Genomic DNA, 21,527 nt, shown 5'->3' with positions numbered 1-21,527 from the left:
ATCAAGAATCAAACGGTCACTAGACAAAGAAACGTGGTTTAGAAAATATGATAGAGAATCAGATGCTACATGTTTAAATTAAGCCGCTGAAGAACAACGCTACTCTTGCAGTGAGAGTGCATAGATTCTGTAACTCTAATCTGTGTATTTATAATTGGGACAAGTGAACATCCGAACCATGATAACTAACCAAAGTTTATTTGTAATCCGTCCCTATATATAAATAATTAACTGCCTTCCCTCTTAACACAAAAATAATTATAAAGCCGAAAAGAATGCATGTATACCTTCACATTCTAATGGTTGGGCCATACATAACCCAATGGTTTCCAAAAGCAAGATGTAGGATTTGGCAGCGAATTCATACACAACTGGTTTGGAAAAAAAAACGTAAAACAGTCGTAGAGCTGGTCCTGTTAAATATGATACCATAATTAACTTAAACTAAGAAAAGGTTGAATAAAAAGGAAGAAACCTGCTTTACTCGATATTTTTCTTATCAACAACGTCCCAAGACACCTTGAACTCGAGTCAAGGCTTGAGACCATTCATTTACAATTTTATGCTAAATTGTGTTCACCAAAACAGATTAAAAAGAGAAAACTACACAAGAATTAGTTATTAATCATTTCACTATCAGAAAATTTGTGCATTTGAAAAGCATCCGAAACAGCAAAAATGTTACAACTCTATAGGAAATAAAATGGCAACTTATTTGGCTATTTTCCTACAGTGATGCTTGTGGAAAAACTGGTGAATGGTGCTACTAAGCTAATGCTACAAGGGGATTTCTTTTGGAGGCTATTGTTACAATTACATTAATGTAATGCTAAACTATGTATTGGCCAATCTACTGGAACTTGATGATTTCCTTCGTCTACGCCTCCTTTGGCGGATGCGCCAAAAACACAATAGCATAATACCTGCCAGAAGAAAAATACATGAAACATAAACCATAGTTATTGACAAATTAGTCTATAATTGGATTGCAAAGCATGTGTTTACTAACCAGTTGTAGCAATAACAACAGGAACCAGCCAGTGACTACCAACCAGCATAGGTACATCAGGCTGCAAGAATTATCAAATAATTCAGAATATCAGTGATATGCTGTATCTGACATCAAACATAATAATCAACACTGAAAAACCAATCAAATAGTTGTTTCTGTCTCATACCTCATCTCCATAGAACAGGCCTAAATACCTGTTCCCCAGTGAATTATCCTTATTTGTCACGGTCAACCTAGGACGCCTAATGTTAGAAGTATGAGAGGTGGAATTGAAACCCCTCCCCAAATCAATAACCGGATAACCAGGCAATCTTCTGTTTCTTCCTCTGACTTGCAAACTGTAGCCCTTAGTTCCCCAGATTTCAAACCTTGTGTCAGTCCTGCATATCAATTCCTTCCCAACAATAGCTGAATATGCAGAGAAATTTACATCCGTTCTGCGGGATGGCAACTGATTGTCAACTTCGTACAAGGAAGAATCTTGTTTATTTGAATCAGTGAAAAGTGTTGGGTCTCTGACATCCTCACTAGTAAAATCTAGTATTTTCCTCAGAAGGGCAAAACAATTAGTAACCATATGGCTACTGTCCAAACAATTTGAGTCCCCATACACTGCTATGCGACCCTCACCCATTACTGTGAGACCAAGAATAGGAGAATCTGCCTGTTTCACCAAAAAGAAACCATATTTCGAAATTAGGAAGTATCTTAATAATGAAGATAGTATGGTTTAAAGATCATGGTATTCTATAAATCATATAGGATGTTCTTTTAAAGTCAATTGATGATTAATTGTTGTGATGATTGTTTACTACAAAACAAATTACAACTTCATGCCAAACAACTTATGTTGTTGTGACTAGCTCAGGAATTAAGCTTTTGTAGTTTGTTTTTCCTTCAAAGGCTACATTTCTCAATCTTTATTTTACCATCGATAATAATTAATGAATAGAAGGTGCTGTCTTCAAACCTTGGTTGAGCCAGAAGTTAGCACATTCTGTGTGGCCCCACTTTCTGAACTATCTAAGAATGGAAAGCTATGTACATAGCCACCCCTTGGAAATCTCACTATATCTGTTCCAGAAGCATAACGATTCTGTTCACCCAAAAGTGAAAAATCACCATTCAGAATCTTATCTCCAAAAGCAATCCCAAATGGAGCCAAAAGATCATTCAGTGCAGGAATATTAGCACCTCCGGTAACTGGGGTCCACCAGCTCCGTGTATTGTCATCAAAGAATCTCATCTTTACCATGGTATCTACATTATACCACTCAGCAAAGACAGCTAATCCTAATCCAGTATTTACAACATCATCTCTCAGTTTTTCAATCTCCTCAGCAAAGTATTCGTCCTCAAGATCCACCAACAGAAGTGTTCCATACTGTCGAGCATCAAAGCATGTAAGAGGAGAACCAAGGGTTTCAACATAGTAACCAGCATCCCGTAACATGTTGAACATGATGTGAAAATTTGTATGCAAATGATCTCCATGCCAGTCAAGGATGTCATTGCGAACATCCAAGGAATCTCTGGGAATATAACCTGGTGGGTATTTGATACTGTGAAACTGATCCCACAAAATTCGTTTTGATCGTGGTGGTGTTGGCACCACATTTAACTTTAAATGAAGCACACAGATGCTAATTCGAGGGTCCTTCTCTGCTTGAGTGGGAGGGCTAGAAACCTTCAGAGTCACATTACCTTCGATCTTTCCAGAAAACTGTGCACCTTCTTCCTTGATTTGCATGTGAAGGGCCAAATAACCAGTCCAAGGCCAGATGATCTCAGAATAAGTAAAATGTATGCTTAGAAGATTCCCTTCTTCATCAGAAGGATGCCATGTTGGTGGACTATCAACATATCCAATAACACCCATTCCATTTAAAATGGTGGCATTGAAGATGACCGGCATGGCACCTGCATAGAGTGGCTGACGACAAAAGGGCCATGTATAAGGACAATCTGTATAATCAAGAACACTGGGAAAGATGCTTGCCCTAGGTTTGTAGCTTTTAAGAATCTCATATGATTCTAACCTGAAAATTACATAAACAAATAAGAAAACATGATTAAAGAACACTAAAAGAATCTGCAAGTCCCCATTACTTTTCAGGATATTTTAAATAAATCACTGCAGTTTAAAAATTATAAATGGATCCTTATAATTTCAAACACTTTTTGAATGTGGTCCTTGAATTCAGTACCCCCGTTAGGTTCCTACAGGAAGCCAATCAAAAATGTTTTTCAAACCATAGGAACCAATTTATAGTTACAAACTATAAGGATCTATTTAAAAAGTTTCCACAGTTTCGGGACCTGCAGATTACTTTAAGAATCTAGTGAAAGGCAATGGCCAGCTTGAGCGGAACATTGGTGAACTGGTCAAGTGTCTAGTCCATTTAACCAAACATCAGCTAATCTTAATACAAGCAGAAAACCCATTGGGTTAGTCTAAAATCAGTTATGAAGAACTAGTTTGAACCAGTTGTTTTATTTTACCTAATTTGTTTTCTTCCAATTTTATGTTAATTTACATATTAAAATATGTATTTATTTACAATTGGTTTGACTGTGGTTTGAACCAATTCATTGGCCAGTCTGGTTTATAAAATGTTGACAATTACAATAGTAATGATAAGTCAGAAACAATTGCTATTGAAAACTGTATGTCCCAACAAGATATATCATAAAACAAAAACAAAACAAAATAGAGATCTAAACAGGATAACTTACAGGTTAACTCTGCCGGCGCCCTGCTCATACATGTTAGGCCCAGAAAGCTTTGCAGCACCCTCAACCAATGCTTGTTTCATGCTTGCTGGGTTTAAGATATTCTTTCTATCATGTTCAGGAATGACACTAACAAGCAAACATACAACACCAGCAACTACAGGACTTGCAACACTAGTTCCGGATAAACTTTTACAACCCGCACTAATCTTTGATCCCATTATGTCCCGTCCATATGCAACTATGTCTGGCTTTACACGGCCATAACTGCTAAGAACAGATGTTAGTATACTTTAAAAAATTATTAGCAAGTAAGAAACCAAATTTGCATATAAATTAAGAGTTACAGAAATAACAGACAACAAGAATAAAACATGTATCAAATAAAAAATCTTTTCAAAGGAAGGACAGAAGTAGGAAGATCATGAATATGCATATATGTCCATTAAAAAATGGCAAGAACAAACAAAACCAATTAAAGCTAGAAATATGATAATGCTAAACAAGTCCAGAATTAACTTCATCAGTTAAATATCTAACATGCCATTGTACATATTCTGATTCTGAGGCTTTAGCTTTACAAAAAATGGAGATAATGCATTCTCACCAAACAATGCAAGTATTTAGTTGTTTGAACTCAAGTATTCATTCTTCACCTAGTAAAAAAAGCTCATAACAAATATGGTGTTTTAGAATATCATGCTAGGAAAAAAAAAAACACCTCATTAAAAATATTCTACAAATGCCAATTGAAGCATGAATAATGAAATATAAGCTATAGAAACAAATAAACAAATGTTACCCATGAGGAAGCTCCCAAGTACTCATGCCACGTGAGGAAAAGGATGCTATATGGTCACTATAGTCAATACCACCAACACCAATGACATCACTTTGATCAGCTGGATTGTTCAAAGTTCCATAAAGTGGTCCATCATTTCCAATTGCAGAAACCATGATTATGTTATTTGCTGTTATCTCCCATATCTGTTCAACAAATTAGCATCATAAAGCTCTATAAAAAGACATTTCAGTACTTGATGCATAAAAATACTGTAAATGAACACCAAAAACAAAACGGCTTCCTAAAATATAATGGTTACAGTTGAGAAAATACCATGCCATATTGTTATTATTCAAGAAATAATACCACCATATCTTCATCTTCATAAATAATACACATTGTAATTTTCCACCTCAAAATAAATAAAATATAATACTTCATACTATTGAATTAGTGAGCTTGAACAGATAGGCACAAGAAATCTACCTTTTCAACAAATGGTAGATCCAAGTAATCAGGTCCACCTATGCTTAAATTTAGCACATCCATATCGGTTGCAATTGCATAATTGAAGGCATCAAGGAACCATGATGTATATGACACCTGCAATAGGCTGAATGAAATCTTCTCAAAATCTTGCCAATTATTCTAGAATAAAATTAAAAATATTATTGGCAGAAAAACTAGAAGAAAAAAATGCATTTATAACCTAGTCAAGATGCATTTAGGTTCTCCCATTTAGAGCTTGCTAACAATTACTCTACTTGGTTAATAAACTTCTGATGATCATAACATCATGCATTTATTGGACATATCTGTGAAATCAAGATATTTTGGAGTCTGGCTCAACTGAAATGCCATTTCCGTGCAGTTAAAAGAATTTAACTCAACCCCCTTCCCTTTCCAAAGAAAGAAAAGAGTTCAGCAATAGAACCCAACAGGCATTACCTGTGCATCAGTGAATACACGAAATGCATAAATCTCTGTATCTGGTGCAAAACCAAGGCACTCAGAATCTACCCCAGCAATGACGCCCGCAACAAAAGTCCCATGTCCAAGATTATCATTCAACGTATCTTCATTGGTCCAATTAGTACGCTCCTGTAAAGCTCCTCATCATTCAACTCATCCACCATCAACCAAAACCAACCATTTCAAATCAATCATTACCTTGATGTTACGGAAATGAGGATGATCAGCTCGAATGCCAGTATCAAATATGGCCATCTTGACCTTAGCACCAGTGTACCCTTTTGCCCAAAGATCCTCAGCCCCAAACATTGAAGTAACTTGTGATCTCTGCCACAACCAGAAACACCTCAAAACACGCAGATGCACACTTTCAACCATCAAAAAATTCAAATATACCAATTTAAGTGTATATTTGGATGAATGTCCATAAAATTGATTTTGAATGAAATTAATTTTGCAAAATTGATTTGAAGTAGAGTGATTTTTATATCTGAAACTTTGAACGTTTCCATTTTAAAAGCAAGTTAGTAATAGCAAAACTCGATATAAGATTTTATGATCTTTACGTAAAATCTATTTACAGTTGTTTCAACTGAATCAATTATACACCCAGATTCAAATTCAGCTACCCAATACAAGACCAAACATGTGAATATCTACCTAAAATCATGTTGACTAAATGTGATCAAATGCTAAGACTCTAGACACCTAATTTTGATCTGTGTAAAGTGGTGTAAGCCAAACCTTTAGCTCAATAATGAGTGGTGCCTAGGTTAATTAACAGTGCAGCTAAGTCTCCTTTGCGGTCATGAAATACAATTGCTCTCTAGGTTTGTCGCGTTGAAAACCTAAGGAAGACTTGACTTCTCGGTTCTAAAGGTTAGTGCAAGTTTGCAACGGATAAGAAATCATGATAGGTGCACCCAATCATGTCTTGAACAAGTTTCAACGTGTAATTTATGGATGATCCAACGTGAATCCAAACAAACAGGCACTAACTCAACACAGACAAAACAATACCAATAACCATAACCAAAGGCACCAAATCTTTCTTTCTCACTTCCCCGAGATACCCAACACTAGAAAACCAAAACTCCTCACCTGCATCAACAATTCCCGTCCCCACTTGACAGAGGTGCTGCGATTGCCAACATCTTTATCCTCCTCATCGTCTTCAGCCTCACAAAACGACATCGCGGTGAAGATCTTCCCGGGGCGCCTCTTCTTGCCGTCCTCGAAGGCGCCAACTTTCCTGCGCCTCTGATCCTTCGTCATCAAACCCCTCTTGTAGCTCACGTCCAAGCTCACGTACTTGACGAGACTCAGTTTCCGAATCTCGTCAACGAGGGCGGAGTCCTCGATCGCGACGAGGCCGAAGTCGGTGGGGAAGGCGGCGGCGGGGTTGCGGCGAGGGATCCAGCGCCAGCCTTGGGGGCGGAGGGCGGAGTGGAGGTAGGCGCGGTGGCGGTCGGCGGCGGCGTAGTGGCGGAAGGCGACGATGTAGTTGGGAGGGGCAGGGGGAGGGGGGGAATTGGGAGTTAGGGTTTGGAAGAGGGCGAGGGAGAGGAGGAGGAGGGAGAGAGAGAGGGAGGTTCGTTGGTTTGGGGTGGTATTGGCCATGGCGATTGGCGGTTTCTTGTTGCCTCCTACATTGGAGAGAGAGAGAGAGAGAGAGAGAGAGAGAGTGTAATTGTGATGTAAGTTGTAACAGAGAAATGAAACAGAGAGAGATAGAGAGAGAAAGAGAGGTTTATGGATGGCTATGGTGAATTGGTGATAGTGTTGCTTCGATCATCGTCTTGCCTCCTTTTTTTTTTTTTTTTTTTTAAATTTCAATTTTCAATATTAAATAATTAATATTTAATAGTATCATTTTTAAATTATTTTTTTTACAAGTTTTTTAAATTGTGTTTGAAAAATACTAATAACTACTTATCTTGAAGGCACTAGGATTTTATTAACCAAAAATTATTAAAAAAATTATACAACGTAACTTTTTATAATTTTCCCTGTTTAATATATTTTTTTAATTTTGTAGCTTTTGATAAATTTTGATTTATGTATAAAGATGAAAGTATGTAATACTATTTCACAAGAGCCTATACCTCATTTATGGGGACTTGATTAAAAAAAATAGAAAATTATTGAGGTGTTTTGGATTATGATTTTATAATATTTTTTTAGTATAATTTTTTTTTGTGAAATTTAATTTTTTTTTAAAAAATTAAATAACTTTTAAGATTCTTTTAAAAAATTTGGAAGAATATAATAACTTTTAATATTTTTTTTAAAAGATTTTTTTAATGAAGATTTTGTAATATAAATTTTAATTAAAAATTTATAAGATTTTAAATGATTGTATTAGATTTGAAATGACGCTATGAAGAATTTAAAAAAAAATATAATTTCTCATACAGAAATAACAAGTTTTGAATAAAAAGTAAAATAAAATAAAATAAAATAATTTTTTAATAAACATTTCTTAACTTTTAATAAATTAAAATTTTTAACAATATAAAATATTTAATAATTTAAATTTTTTAAAATATTTAATAATTAAAAATAAATATTAATAAATTATGATTGATAAAAAAATATAACAAAAAATATTAATAAATAAAAAAATATAGGAGAAAAGAGTAATAAAAGAAATAAATGAGAGATGAATAAAAAAGAGAAAGAAAATATAAGATAGAGAAGACATGAAAAGAGAGACAAAAGAGAAGATGAGTTAAGAAAGTCATAGAAAAAAAAAAAAGAGAAAAGAGAAGATAGGAGAGAGAAAGAGAGTGAGATAGAAAAAGAGAGAGATAGAAAGATAGATAACGAGAAGCAAAATAAGCAAATGAAAAAAAAAATAAACAAGAAAAAATTTATTTCAAAATCTTAATGATTTTAGTAAGATTGTTGGATAAATGAGTTAATGGAATTGATTTTATAAAGGTTTCATGACAGATTGGAGAAGGTTTTGATTTTAGAAACTAAAAGAGTATAAAAGTAAGTTAATGGAACTCCCTCCTTGATAAAAGAAATGATCACATATGAATTTGATTCACACGTGATATTCAAAAAATCACTTTTGAGTTATAGACAGACCATGAAAAATTACAAACAATTAAACATTTGTATTTGAAATGAAACCACATGAGTCCACATATTTCTCTATCTAATTTTCAAACTAATATCTGAAAACTCCTTTAAAAAAATTTGAGTTTCCTTTGGAGCTATCATTTGTATTCAATCTAACAAAATGCTTTGGAGGTGGATTTCAACTTATTAAGAAGATGAAACTACAATCATTTTGTTGTTACTAACCGAGCATTGAATTTGGTTGATAATAAACAAATGTTGCCAAATTATATTCTAAAATATTTCAATGTTCTTGGACCTCAGAATGAATCTTTCTCAAACCAGTAGAATGACTTTGCAACCAAATACCAAAAATTATTTGAGAATTATTTGCATAAAATGAGAATTAGAGAATGTTTCATAAGAACTTGGCTTTATTACAGTCCCTCAATGTATACAAAATTGATTTTTTAGGATCTCCACACACCTGATACAAGAGTCTATAGACAAAGTTGGGAGATAATTATAACTAGTAAGTCACAGGAAATGTTTAATATTTTATAATTTAAGATTAAAAAAATTTCAAATTTAATTAAAAATTTTCAAAAAATTTAAGATCAATTAATATATTTTTTAAGAGATCAATTATTATATTAAAACATTAAATAACTTAATTTTAATTTTTATGTTGTAATTGATAAATCTTTCAAATAAAATTCATTTATTATTAAACTTATCGTTCAAAAATCATCTTTAAATATATTTTGTTGATGAAAACATGATTGCACAGTAATTATGTTATTTTCTACTTTGAATTATGCTAATAGACTTAAAAAAAATCTTAAAATTATATAGCTAAGAATATATCTTAAATAAAAAAACTAATTTATTTTATATTTAATAGAGTAAGAAACTAAGAACATATTTATAAATAAATGGAAAGACTAAGAACATATTTAAGGGGGAAAAAACAGAGTTTGTAAGGGATTTTTGTTGCGGCAGAAAGCGGGTATGGCGCGAGGGCTAATCCTATCTTCGCCAACACTCACTGCAACAACTTGGCTCTTAGCTCCATTCTCCAAAACCCCACCAAAAAGTTTCAATTTTTCATTTGCTTTTAAACTTGTGCACCATCACTCTCATCTTCCATTGCCCTGCGTCTCTTCTTCCCCTTCCCAATGTTCAATCGACATCTCCAAATACACAGAAACATTTTCCAGGCGAATGGCCATGGCTGGACTCAAACCCCATCACCGGATTGGTCAGCTTCTCTTTGTCTCACTCCTCTTATCATTACTGAAAATTGAATCTTTTTGGGAAATTTTTACTATTTGCTCAAGTTGGTGCATGCCCTTTTTTGTCTGAATGAAACTTAAAAGTAATCTGGTGATAAATTGAAAAGGGGGGGTGGGCGTGGAACTTCTAGAATATTGTCAATTTCTTAGTCTTGGTTCATTGCATTGTTTATTAACTGTTTGATGATATGATGGTTCTTTTCCTATCAGCTTTGGGAGTCTCTGGTGGCCCTGACAGTGTGGCACTCTGTGTGTTAACTGCTGGATGGAAAACTGCTGGTGCCAATGCTGTCACCACTGAAAATGGCGGTTTCATAGATGGGCTACTGGCAATAATTGTTGATCATGGACTGCGTGCAGAGAGCAAAGAGGAGGCCAACATTGTTTCTCACCGAGTTTCGAAAATGGGTACGACCAAATATGGTTGCTTTATCTGTGATTGCAGGAATGCAATATGGATCTTCTCATATTAGTTTTTCACATGACCTTGTCATGTGAACATCATGTTTATGTCTTTCTTTATATTCATTAAATAAATGAGACTGTCAAATGGTGTGAAGGTTTACGAAGAGAATGATAGACACCAAATTTTACATGGCAAGGCAAGGTTATGTGAAAATTTAACATTGTGAGGATTCATTTTCCGGTGATCGCATAGTATGGTGATGTGACTCAAGTTCTTGAACCTATCCAGCTATGAGTTTGGCTGACATAACATGGCATAGACACTTAATGCAGGAATCAGATGTGAGATTGCCTGCTGTGATTGGCCGAATGGCAGGCCAAAACAGGGTCAGTTGCAGGAAGCTGCCCGTGAAATGAGGTTATTACATTTATGCATTTTATTGAAGAAATATTAGATATTTGTACTATGAACTTTGATAAAGTATTTATACTAATTGCAGATTTTGGTTTATTGAACTTTAGGTACCAAATCTTTCAAGAAGTATGTGCCCAACACCAGATTGGGGTATTGCTTATTGCACATCATGCTGATGATCAGGTTTGATTGACGCTACTTTATGTTTATCTCAGTTACCTGTATATGCAATTCTTCGTTTTCTCACATTATTTTGATGAACTGCATGTCACATGTAGGAGATCTTGACCTCTATGATCATAAAGTGATTTGGGAATGTTTGGGCATAGGCAGTCTGCATATGGATATTTACTTAATATTTTGAATAAATAATTGAAATTTTGAGTGGGAAATGGCTAAATGTGGTGTTTTATTATTATCCTTTAAGATCAAAGGCTTGTTCAAGATGTTATGACATGTAGTGATTGTCGAGAAACAATGCAGGCTGAATTATTTATTTTAAGGCTTTCTCGAAATAGTGGTGTGCTTGGACTTGCAGGCATGCCTTTCACCTCTCAGATTTTCCCTACATATATGCATTCCAACCGCAAAATTCAAGCAAACCAGGGAATCCTTCTTGTGCGGCCTCTTTTGGAATTTTCAAAGGAAGATATGTACAAGGTTTGTGCTAGATATTTTAGTTATGCATTGTTCATTCTGTTTCTCCTTTGCCTTCCATCCGAGTTCTTGATAATTTTGAGCATTTCTTTTCATCTGTACAGATATGCCTAGGAAGTAGTGAGGATTGGGTAGAAGACCCAACAAATCAAAGCCAATTATATACACGTAATAGGATACGAATGGTGCTGAATAAAATGTCATCTTGTAAGTTGTGATAATGAGATTCATGATTATTATTCTGAGAAATTGTTAAGTTCTTCTAGCCATCATTCCTTTTGGGTTGAAAACATTCATTCTGGTTCATCTGTAACTCATTGAATTGTTTGTAAACATGGTTCTTATACAATATAGTGCACATGCAATTGATTTTTTTTTTTAAATAAGTGAAGTAAAGGGAAGAAATTGGTTTTGGTTATCATCCTTAGATTTTAACTAACCTTAAAAATAAGATGACGTCCATAAATTACTATGCCTAATATCTTGTTATGACTATAATAGAACTGGTTCAAAATAAATAGGAAAAAATGGAAAATATATTAAAGACAAACCTCAGACTCTAACTCGATATCAGATTGATATATGAACCAAGATAGAGATGATGAATACAGAAAAATAGGAAGTATACCTCCCAGCTATTTGAGAGACCTGGACTCTCCTGCCGCTGAAATTTCCAATCCAAATTTGAACTACCTCACTAACTCTCCCTCCTTCCTATTTATACAAGTTCCCCCTTATAATAATTTTCTGCCTTATAGGCAATTACAATCTCTGCTTCTTCCCTATTGATTCTTGCCCCCCACTATCTCAATTAATTATCCACCGTACAACCACTATTATTAACAACTTCAGCTGGCGATAATATTCTGTTACAGTACTCTTCCTCTACCAGCTGTAAACTTTTTTATGGGTGGTACACCAACAGACTCCTTTCAATAGGGATTTGATAGGAGACCTGTGGTTAAACAGGTCTACGTTAGGAGGGAAAAGGGGGACAGTTAGTTAATTTTGTAACTAACTGATGACAGTCTGGTAGGGACTGTTAAATTGTATAAATAGGAGGGAATAAGGGAGAAGAAGGGGGGGAGAAGTATTGTATTTTGGGAGAGATAGGCACTCTCGAATTGCCTGATTCATTGTATTCTTTCTTTCTGTTGTGTTGACAGCAAGAACTCAAGAACAATAATACTACAATCTTTCGTTATTCTCAAATTCTCTCTTAATTTCCAGTTGAGACCTATCAACTGGTATCAAAGCAGGTACGAAACAGAGGCGATCAAAGATGGAAAAGAAAATGGATTTTAGGTTGGAACAGGTGGAAAAGGGATTGCAAGACATACAGAAGCGCGCGGTGGAGGAAAGTGAATGGCGGCGTAACATCGAGGGGGCTATGCGCGAAATGTTGGAGCAGTTAAAGGAGATGAGAGTAACCATGGGAAGCAACGGCCACGAAGGGGACGAAATTCATGGGGACCCAAGAGCGGAAAAGAAAGGGTGGATGTGGCGAAACCTGGAATTGCCGCTGTTCCAGGGGGAGGACGTGTTAGGATGGGTTGGGCAGATGGAGAGATATTTCCGATTGAAGGGGGTATTGGAGGACGAAAAAGTGGAGGTTGCGATGGTGGCGATGCAGGGGAAGGCGTTGACGTGGTTTCAATGGTGGGAAGGCAGAAATCCAAATTCTGCGTGGGTGGGTCTCAAAGGGGCCTTGTTGAGACGGTTTCAGCCAGAGATGGTACAAAACCCGTATGAGGTATTGTTGGGCCTTAAGCAAGAAGGGAGTGTGGCTGATTACAGGGAAAAATTCGAGGCAAATTCTGGGCCTCTCCGGATCGGGGATACCAATTATTTGAAGGGGATTTTCTTGAATGGTCTCAAGGAGGAGATTAAAGGGGAATTGAGGTTGCATCAACTCAATTCATTAGAAGAAATTATGGATTTGGCCCTGTTGATAGAGTCCCGAAATTCTATTCTCAGGAAAGAAGGGGGTGGATCGTCTGCTACTAATAACAGAGGGGGATGGAGCAAGAACATTTATGGCAGCCGGAGGGAGGAAGAGAAGAGGAAGCAAGAGGAACCTACGGTGACGAAGGAAGAAGGAAGAACAAATTGGCGGCGCATGACAGATGCGGAGTACCAAGACAGGAGGAGAAGAGGGATTTGCTTCCGATGTGAAGAGAAGTATGCACCGGGACATGTGTGCAAAAACAAGCAAATTCGAATAATGCTGTTAGAAGAAGGCGTGGTAGTGGAAGATGAAGAGGAGGAAATCCAATGGAGTGGTAAACCATCCACCACAACATTAGATTTTCGGAGCATGGTGGGAATGACTTCAAAACATTCTTTTAAATGCTGGGGGGAGATAGGTGATAATTCAGTTTTGGTTTTGGTGGATTGTGGGGCTTCCCACAACTTTATTGCTGATTCAGTGGTAAGGAAATTGGGGCTGGAGGTGGAGAGAACTGAACCGTATTGGGTGAAGGTAGGGGATGGGCATAGTGTGAAGGCGCAGGGCATGTGCTCAGGGTTGGAAATGGAGTTACAAGGGGTTCCGTTGAGGCAGAATTTCTATCTGTTCGCTTTGGATGGGGTTGACGTGATTTTAGGAATGGAATGGTTGAGGGGGCTGGGAGAAATTAAGGCTAATTTTGATAAATTAACCTTAAAGGTTAGAGTGGGAGGAGGGGTCTATCTAATCAAGGGGGACTCTTCTTTGAGTGTGTTGGAAGCACCCTTGAAAGGCACCCTCAAGCAACTGAAGGAGGAGGACGAAATCTATTGGGTGGAATGTTGTGTGGCAGAAACGGAGTCAGGGGAGAAGATGAGAGCCATTCCGGACAGTATTCAGAAACTCTTGGAGGAGTTTGAGGAGGTTTTCAGGGAACCCCAGGGACTACCCCCGTCAAGAAGGCAAGACCATGCGATCAATTTGAAGGAGGGAGCGGAGATCCCTAACCTCAGACCATATAGGTATCCATATTATCAAAAAAATGAGATTGAAAAATTGGTGCAGGATATGCTGAGAACCGGAATTATCCGACCTAGCATCAGCCCTTATGCTAGTCCTATAATTTTGGTTAAAAAGAAGGATGGGAGTTGGAGGTTTTGTGTAGATTACAGGGTGCTAAATAAGGTAACCGTCCCAGATAAATTTCCAATTCCAGTTATTGATGAGTTGTTGGATGAACTAACTGGGGCCACTATATTTTCCAAATTGGATTTGAAATCGGGATATCACCAAATTCGGATGAGAGAGGAGGATATTCACAAGACGGCTTTTAGAACGCATGAAGGGCACTATGAATACTTGGTAATGCCTTTCGGCCTTACTAATGCACCCTCAACGTTCCAAGGGCTGATGAACGAAGTATTGAGGCCATTTTTGAGAAAGTTTGTTTTAGTATTTTTCGATGATATATTGGTGTATAGCAGGAATTTGGAAGAGCATCAATACCACTTAAGGCAGGTGCTGAATTTGTTAAAGGAAAATGTGTTGATGGTTAATGGAAAGAAGTGTGAGTTTGCAAGGCCTCAAATGGAGTATTTGGGTCATGTTATTTCGGTCAAGGGGGTGGCAGCTGACCCTTCCAAAGTAGAAGCCATGCTTAAGTGGCCTCAACCTACGAGTCTTAAAGGTTTGAGGGGGTTTCTGGGTCTGACCGGGTATTATAGGCGATTTGTTCGTGGCTATGGGGTGATTTCTCGACCGCTGACTGAATTGTTAAAAAAGGAAGCATTCGTTTGGAGTGGGGAAGCCACCAAGGCTTTCGATGCACTAAAGCAGGCCATGGTCGAATTACCAATTCTGGCCATACCAAATTTTTCCAAACAGTTTGTGGTAGAGTCAGATGCATCCAGCAAAGGGATTGGGGCAGTGCTGCTTCAAGAGGGCAGACCTTTAGCCTTCATGAGCAAGGCACTTTCTGAAAAGGCCCAGAGCAAGTCAGTTTATGAAAGGGAACTGATGGCGATTGTGGTGGCAGTTCAGAAATGGAGGCATTATTTGATGGGAAGGAAGTTCACTATAAAGACTGATCAGAGGAGCCTTAAGTTTCTTACAGAGCAGAGGTTATTGGGAGAAGAGCATCACAAGTGGACGACCAAGTTATTGGGATTTGATTTCGAAATCCAATACAAACCAGGTTATGAGAATAAGGCGGCTGATGGGCTCTCAAGGCAGATGATGTATGCTGCCATATCAAGAGTGGAAATGGAGGAGTGGCGGAAATGGGAAGAGGAGTTCTTGGGGGATGCTGAAATGCAAGCATTAATACAGAAATTGGTCACAGACCCGGATACGAAAAAAGGGTATGAATTGAAGGAGGGAAAATTATTCTTCAAAGGCAAATTGGTTTTACCCCGACATTCGAGCAGGATTCCTCTTATCATCCAGGAGTTCCATGCTTCAGCAATGGGGGGGCATGCTGGAGTCTTCAGGACTTTCAAGAGAGTATCGGCTGCATTTTTCTGGAGGGGAATGAAGAAGGATATTGCCAAATTCGTAACTGAATGCCACGTTTGCCAAATTAATAAGTATCAGACGTTAGCGCCAGGGGGATTGCTGCAACCATTACCGATTCCGACACAAATATGGACTGACATATCCATGGATTTCATTGGTGGACTCCCAAGAGCTTTAGGCAAGGATACCATTTTGGTGGTAGTAGACAGATTGTCCAAGTACGCTCATTTTTTACCCCTATCACACCCTTTTTCGGCACAAGAGGTGGCTCAAGTGTTCATTCAGGAAGTGGTGAGACTACATGGATTTCCAGAATCCATTGTAACGGACAGGGACAGATTGTTTTTGAGTCAGTTTTGGTCGGAGTTGTTTAAATCAGCAGGTACGAAATTGAAATATTCTTCTGCATATCACCCCCAGTCGGATGGACAGACAGAAGTGGTGAATAGGTGTTTGGAGGATTACTTGAGGTGTTTTGTAGGGGATAAACCCAGGCAATGGCCTAGATGGTTAGCTTGGGCAGAATTTTGTTTTAACACTCATTATAATCAGTCTTCGGGTATGACCCCATTCAAGGCTGTGTATGGAAGGGATCCTCCTACGATTTTCAAAGCTCAAACTTTTCCTTCCAAGGTGGAAACTGTGAATGTAATGGCAGAAGAGAGAGACGGAATTTTGGAAGAGTTGAAAGCTAACATTGGAAAGGCGCAGCATAGGATGAAACAACAAGCAGATAAGAAAAGAAGAGATGTGAAATTTGAGGTGGGGAACTGGGTTTATCTGAAGGGCCAACCGTATAGGCTCAAATCGCTGGCGAAGAGGAGAAATGAGAAATTGAGTCCTAGATACTATGGTCCTTTTCAGGTAGTGGCTAAGGTGGGTGAGGTGGCTTACAAGTTGCAGTTACCAGAAAACAGCAGAATTCACTCAGTCTTTCATGTCAGCAAATTGAAGAAGGCAGTTCCACCAGAAAAACAAGTGCAGTCCCTTCCGGAAGACATTTCTGCAGACTGGGAATTGCAGCCACAGCCGGCGGAACTTTTGTCTTACAGGTACAACAGAACAGGAGAGTTAGAGGTGCTTATCCAATGGCACAACCTTCCGGATTGTGAAAACTCGTGGGAGACAGCAACCAAGATGCAGATTGCATTTCCACAATTCCACCTTGAGGACAAGGTGATTGCTAGAGGGGGGAGTATTGATAGGAGACCTGTGGTTAAACAGGTCTACGTTAGGAGGGAAAAGGGGGACAGTTAGTTAATTTTGTAACTAACTGATGACAGTCTGGTAGGGACTGTTAAATTGTATAAATAGGAGGGAATAAGGGAGAAGAAGGGGGGGAGAAGTATTGTATTTTGGGAGAGATAGGCACTCTCGAATTGCTTGATTCATTGTATTCTTTCTTTCTGTTGTGTTGACAGCAAGAACTCAAGAACAATAATACTACAATCTTTCGTTATTCTCAAATTCTCTCTTAATTTCCAGTTGAGACCTATCAGGATTTTTTTCAGCTTTGGTTGGTGGGGACTAATTTCTTAAACGATTATTTTAGATAAATTCACTGTCTTCACTGTTCATACATTTAAAGCCTCCTGCCATGTCCTGGGACAAGCACAACATTTTCTATATCTGAGAAGTTGTCCTCGGCATTGTGTGCTAAAAATTGAGTTTGTGCTTATATATCATAGAAACTTTCAGTAACATTTTATGCATGTTCTTGAAGATCAGGTGGTATAGTCATGATTTATATGGAAAACACAGGCTCTGAGTTGCCTAAATGACTTTTTTTATATTTTAATATTTCCAGCTATATTCAAGTTTGAGCTCCAAGCATTAATTTCTGCATGTCGAATGACACGAACATATGTTGATCAAATTGGCTATAGCTTGATACGTGATGCTGTGGTTGTCAAGGATGTGGGTATTACTTAACTTCTTATTCCATTCATTGTCTATTTGAAGTATGGAATAACTAATTAGCTATTGTCGATGTTGCTATGAAAAATAGTACATATAAGGCTATAAGCCCTTTGTCTATTTGTTGATTAACTTATTTAATCTATGTCCCTGGAATTTACTATTACTCTGATTGTTGGGATTATGGCCTGGTTTTTGTTGGCAGCATGGATATGCTGTTATTGATTTACAGATTCTTTGTCCTTCAAAAATTGAGGACATATGCTTGATGAAGTTTCTTTCCATGGTCTTGCAGGTACTTCTGATCTTATATACGACAATTTTCCTTTTGAACTTTTTTTGTATGTGAATACTCTTGTAAAAGCTGTCAAATTGTTTCAGTTTGTATCACAAAGGCAAAGGCAAATCAGAGGTAGTGCTTTAAAATTGCTAATGGACTATATTCGTATTTTTCCGTGCAAGGTAAATCTTCTTCCATCTAATTGCTGTGTTAGTAACAAAAGTATAGAAGTTTATCTAATATTGCCTTTACTGCATGTAACTATAAGTCTATAAGGGATTAACTCTGACTATAGTATTTTTTGGACACATCAGTATTTTAGCTTTAAATATTTGATTAATTTCAACATTTTTAACTTTTCATTTTGTCCTCAATTATCCTGCAGAGCTCTATAACAGCAGCAGGTTGTTACCTTTGTCCAGATCCTGGTTCTAGAGGCTCCAAAGTCTTGGTCTGCTGCTGTAATGATGACTGTGGTTTGCCTTTGAAGATGGAATTTTTTGAGTCGCACCCTTATGGACAACAAGGGAATTTTGTTGCCAATGAGTTAGAAAATAGTATAGAGGATGAGAACTCATACGCAAATCACTTGGTTCCAAATGCAACAGATGTCCATTTTTTGGATGTGAATCCTGAGTTAGTTTTGACTGAAGCCAAAAGGCTAAACATAATTGGTGAATCAACTTACAATAGCATCCTTGTATTGCAAAAGCAAGAAAACACTCACTTCAGGTCTAAAACCGAGGCCATTTCTGACTCTGGTTCAAAGCATGGAGTTGAATTTGTTACGCCTGTTGGCAAATCACTTCAGCCAGGACAGTTCTGTTACTTCATGGATAGATTCATCCTCACGTGGAAGTTGAACAATAAAATTGATAATGATGTAGTTTCTGATTTAGTTGATTACAACATGGATTTCAGCGAGAAAGACTGGAGCTTTTGTTGCACATCTTGTGTAGCTGATCATAATAAAGCACCTGAGTTGCGGCACATGGTTGAATCTGATTGGCTGTATCTCACCGAGTTATCAAAATATCCTCTTTCCAAAAATTTCCTTCAATGTGAGGTTAAATCAGTGAATGGAACCAAGCAGATAATGGACAGAACAACTCCATGTTTGCACTATGCCAGTGTATCAGCAAAACAAGCTCTGCGCTTGTTAAAATCTATCCCAGGTCGCGCAAGGAGAAGCCTGCCTGTTCTGATCAATCATCACGGGCAATTACTAAGCATTCCAGTAAGCTGACCTTTCTCACTGCAATGCATTCATAGTGATGACAAATTTACTATTTCTATTTGCCTTGTTTTAACAACAGTTGTTTGAATTCCTTTACCAAAGGAAACATTTACACATGATGATGTTAGATCCCATCTTAAAACTAATTGACATTAAGGGAGTGTTTGGTACATGAGAAGTTTTTACTTTTCTGTGAATCTGACATTAGGAATGTCAATATTCAGGGAGTGTCATGTACCAAACGTTCTTTTAAGGGAGTATTTGGTACATGACAAATTTTTTCATACCTAGAAAGCATGATCCATGGGAATCATAAATTTTGGGAATTATGATTCTTAAGAATCATGAAAATCTGTTTGGTAATCAAGCATTTTTACTAAATTAAATAAGCAAATAAAAGTAACATGATGTTTTTACTGTATACCTCGGGAAGGTAAGTTTTGCACCTTCTCTGTGAGAATAATTTTGTGGAAAACCTATACAAAAACCATTCATTGGAAGCAATATTTCCTAGCAATGTTAACAAACCAAATGCGGAACGTTTTCATCATCAGATTCTTGAGAAAGTAAAAACATTGTGTACCAAATGCTCCCTAAGTGAAGTTACTCGATAGATATATAAGTTGTATCCCAAGAATTGAGACAGATATGTGGAACCTTCCAACAAATGGAACTCCCTGAATATTGATTATCCTTAACTAGTGTCACCAAATAATCAGAAGACATCCTCTAATATTTGTATTCTTCCTATTTGTAATTTTTTGCTCTGTTGTCAGCACTCGTCTTTTGGGACCTGATTTTGCATTGCTTATTATTTCAGAGTGTTCATTTCAAGCACTGCCCCTTCTTGATGGTGCATGTGGAATTTAAGCCAAAAATACCGCTTGGGGGAGGTCATACCTCATTCTTATAACCAAATAGTGACACGAGACTAAAGATCATGACTGCAATTTGCGAGAATGTTTTCGTTGTTGAAAAATGAGAGAAGTTGTAATCATCCCTGACTCCAGCAAATTTCAAGTCAACCAAAAGGGACACATCAAAATGGAATGATATGCTAGCTGTGGCCACCCAACAACCACAATCTGCTTCTCTTACCAAACAAAGTTCAACTTCCTATTCCGACTCTCGCACAGATTGACTCGGAAGGGTGCTAGATCTTAGGCCAATGGATATGAAAATGTGCAAAGATTACATCATTAATAATAGGGTATAGAATTTGCAAAAGTAATCAAACAACATATGTAAAAAGTCTACTCAAATACAAGTTTAGAAGAGGTTTGGAGACTATTTACCAAAAATTAGAGTTTTTTGGTTAGAGGCTCTTCCGTGACCTAGTTGGAGGTTTCTCTTAAGGAATGTAAGTTTTATAAGACAGTTAACAAGTTTTATAACGAATGCATGTTCACTTTTTGGTTGTGAACTCCTTATCTATAACTAAGCTCTATTACACGGTCAAATTCATGTAGATAGACGTGGAAGCTTAAGAAAGTTCACACTTCTAATATTTATGGACTCAATAATTGCTTATAGCTCGAGAATGATGAGGAGATTGAATAGGTATTTGATTATTAACCATCTATTAATTGTTTAAAATACTTGTGATTCTCAATAAATTATGAAGGTCTGTGTGATGGTCAGAATACAATAGGATAAGATAGGATAATTATCCTATTCAATTATATTTTGTTTTTTCTTGCATCAACAAGATATGATAATATTATACTGTCTCTTATTTATTTTGTTGGTGTAGTGTTTTTTTTTTTCTTTTCTGAAGAGTAAGCTAAGTTAGGAAGCAATAAGATATAAAAAAATTTCTCTCTTTTTTCTATATACATTATCCCATATATTATATCATACAAAATAATATATATATATATATAATATTAAAATATTAATTTATATATAATATAGGAGTGATTAATGGATGGATTGAATAATTTTTTAAGCAAATTATAATAGATCAGATAAAAATATTTTATTAATTTATTTAGATCTATTTATAATTTGCATAAAAATACAATTCACTTAAAACAAAACAAAAAAAATTATCCATTAATATTCAATCCATCCATAAAAATAATGTTTTAAAATTAAATAATTTTTATTTTCGAATTTTTTTATTTACAAATTATTACATTCTTATATAATTCTTTTTATAATTAATAATAATTTTTTATGTCAAAATAGTCTTTTAAAATATCAATCTAATAAACATTTCATAATAAAATTAAAAAGATGCATTGAATTTGATCTATTATTTATTTTTATTGAAATAGATAAATTGGA

The 21,527-nt window shown here is 36.5% G+C and overlaps 2 protein-coding genes across 4 annotated transcripts; one reads left to right on the top strand and one right to left on the bottom strand.

The window, feature by feature from the left end:
- Window positions 1-589: 589 nt before the first annotated feature.
- S1P (SITE-1 protease) lies at window positions 590-7,271 on the bottom strand. Of its 2 annotated transcripts, XM_020360839.3 has the most exons (10): window positions 6,603-7,271; window positions 5,700-5,828; window positions 5,478-5,630; window positions 5,016-5,132; window positions 4,548-4,732; window positions 3,749-4,012; window positions 1,983-3,051; window positions 1,179-1,676; window positions 1,010-1,070; window positions 590-923 (listed from the first exon to the last, which is right to left on the bottom strand). In XM_020360839.3, exons 1-10 carry the CDS (start codon window positions 7,119-7,121, stop codon window positions 835-837), a joined length of 3,084 nt encoding a protein of 1,027 aa, XP_020216428.1. In that variant the 5' UTR covers window positions 7,122-7,271; the 3' UTR covers window positions 590-834. The 2 variants fall into 2 exon arrangements, with proteins under 2 accessions (XP_020216428.1, XP_029127623.1); XM_029271790.2 differs by lacking the exons at window positions 5,700-5,828; window positions 6,603-7,271 and having other exon boundaries at window positions 5,016-5,142; window positions 5,478-5,486.
- Window positions 7,272-9,527: 2,256 nt separating this feature from the next.
- On the top strand, window positions 9,528-20,661 carry RSY3 (Adenine nucleotide alpha hydrolases-like superfamily protein). 2 transcript variants are annotated; one of them, XM_083072532.1, is made up of 11 exons: window positions 9,528-9,831; window positions 10,076-10,273; window positions 10,604-10,688; window positions 10,793-10,868; window positions 11,169-11,345; window positions 11,447-11,549; window positions 17,612-17,721; window positions 17,927-18,016; window positions 18,103-18,183; window positions 18,387-19,238; window positions 20,059-20,661. In XM_083072532.1, exons 1-11 carry the CDS (start codon window positions 9,582-9,584, stop codon window positions 20,149-20,151), a joined length of 2,115 nt encoding a protein of 704 aa, XP_082928658.1. In that variant the 5' UTR covers window positions 9,528-9,581; the 3' UTR covers window positions 20,152-20,661. The 2 variants fall into 2 exon arrangements, with proteins under 2 accessions (XP_082928658.1, XP_082928664.1); XM_083072538.1 differs by lacking the exon at window positions 9,528-9,831 and having other exon boundaries at window positions 10,081-10,273; window positions 10,591-10,688.
- The last annotated feature ends 866 nt before the right edge of the window (window positions 20,662-21,527 follow it).

Source organism: Cajanus cajan, chromosome 1 (assembly GCF_000230855.2).
Source record: "Cajanus cajan strain Asha chromosome 1, NIPB_CcT2T_4, whole genome shotgun sequence".
In the NCBI taxonomy this organism is placed as follows: domain Eukaryota; kingdom Viridiplantae; phylum Streptophyta; class Magnoliopsida; order Fabales; family Fabaceae; genus Cajanus; species Cajanus cajan.
Note: the sequence above shows the minus strand (reverse complement) of the source record. Positions and strands in the feature narration are given on the sequence as shown.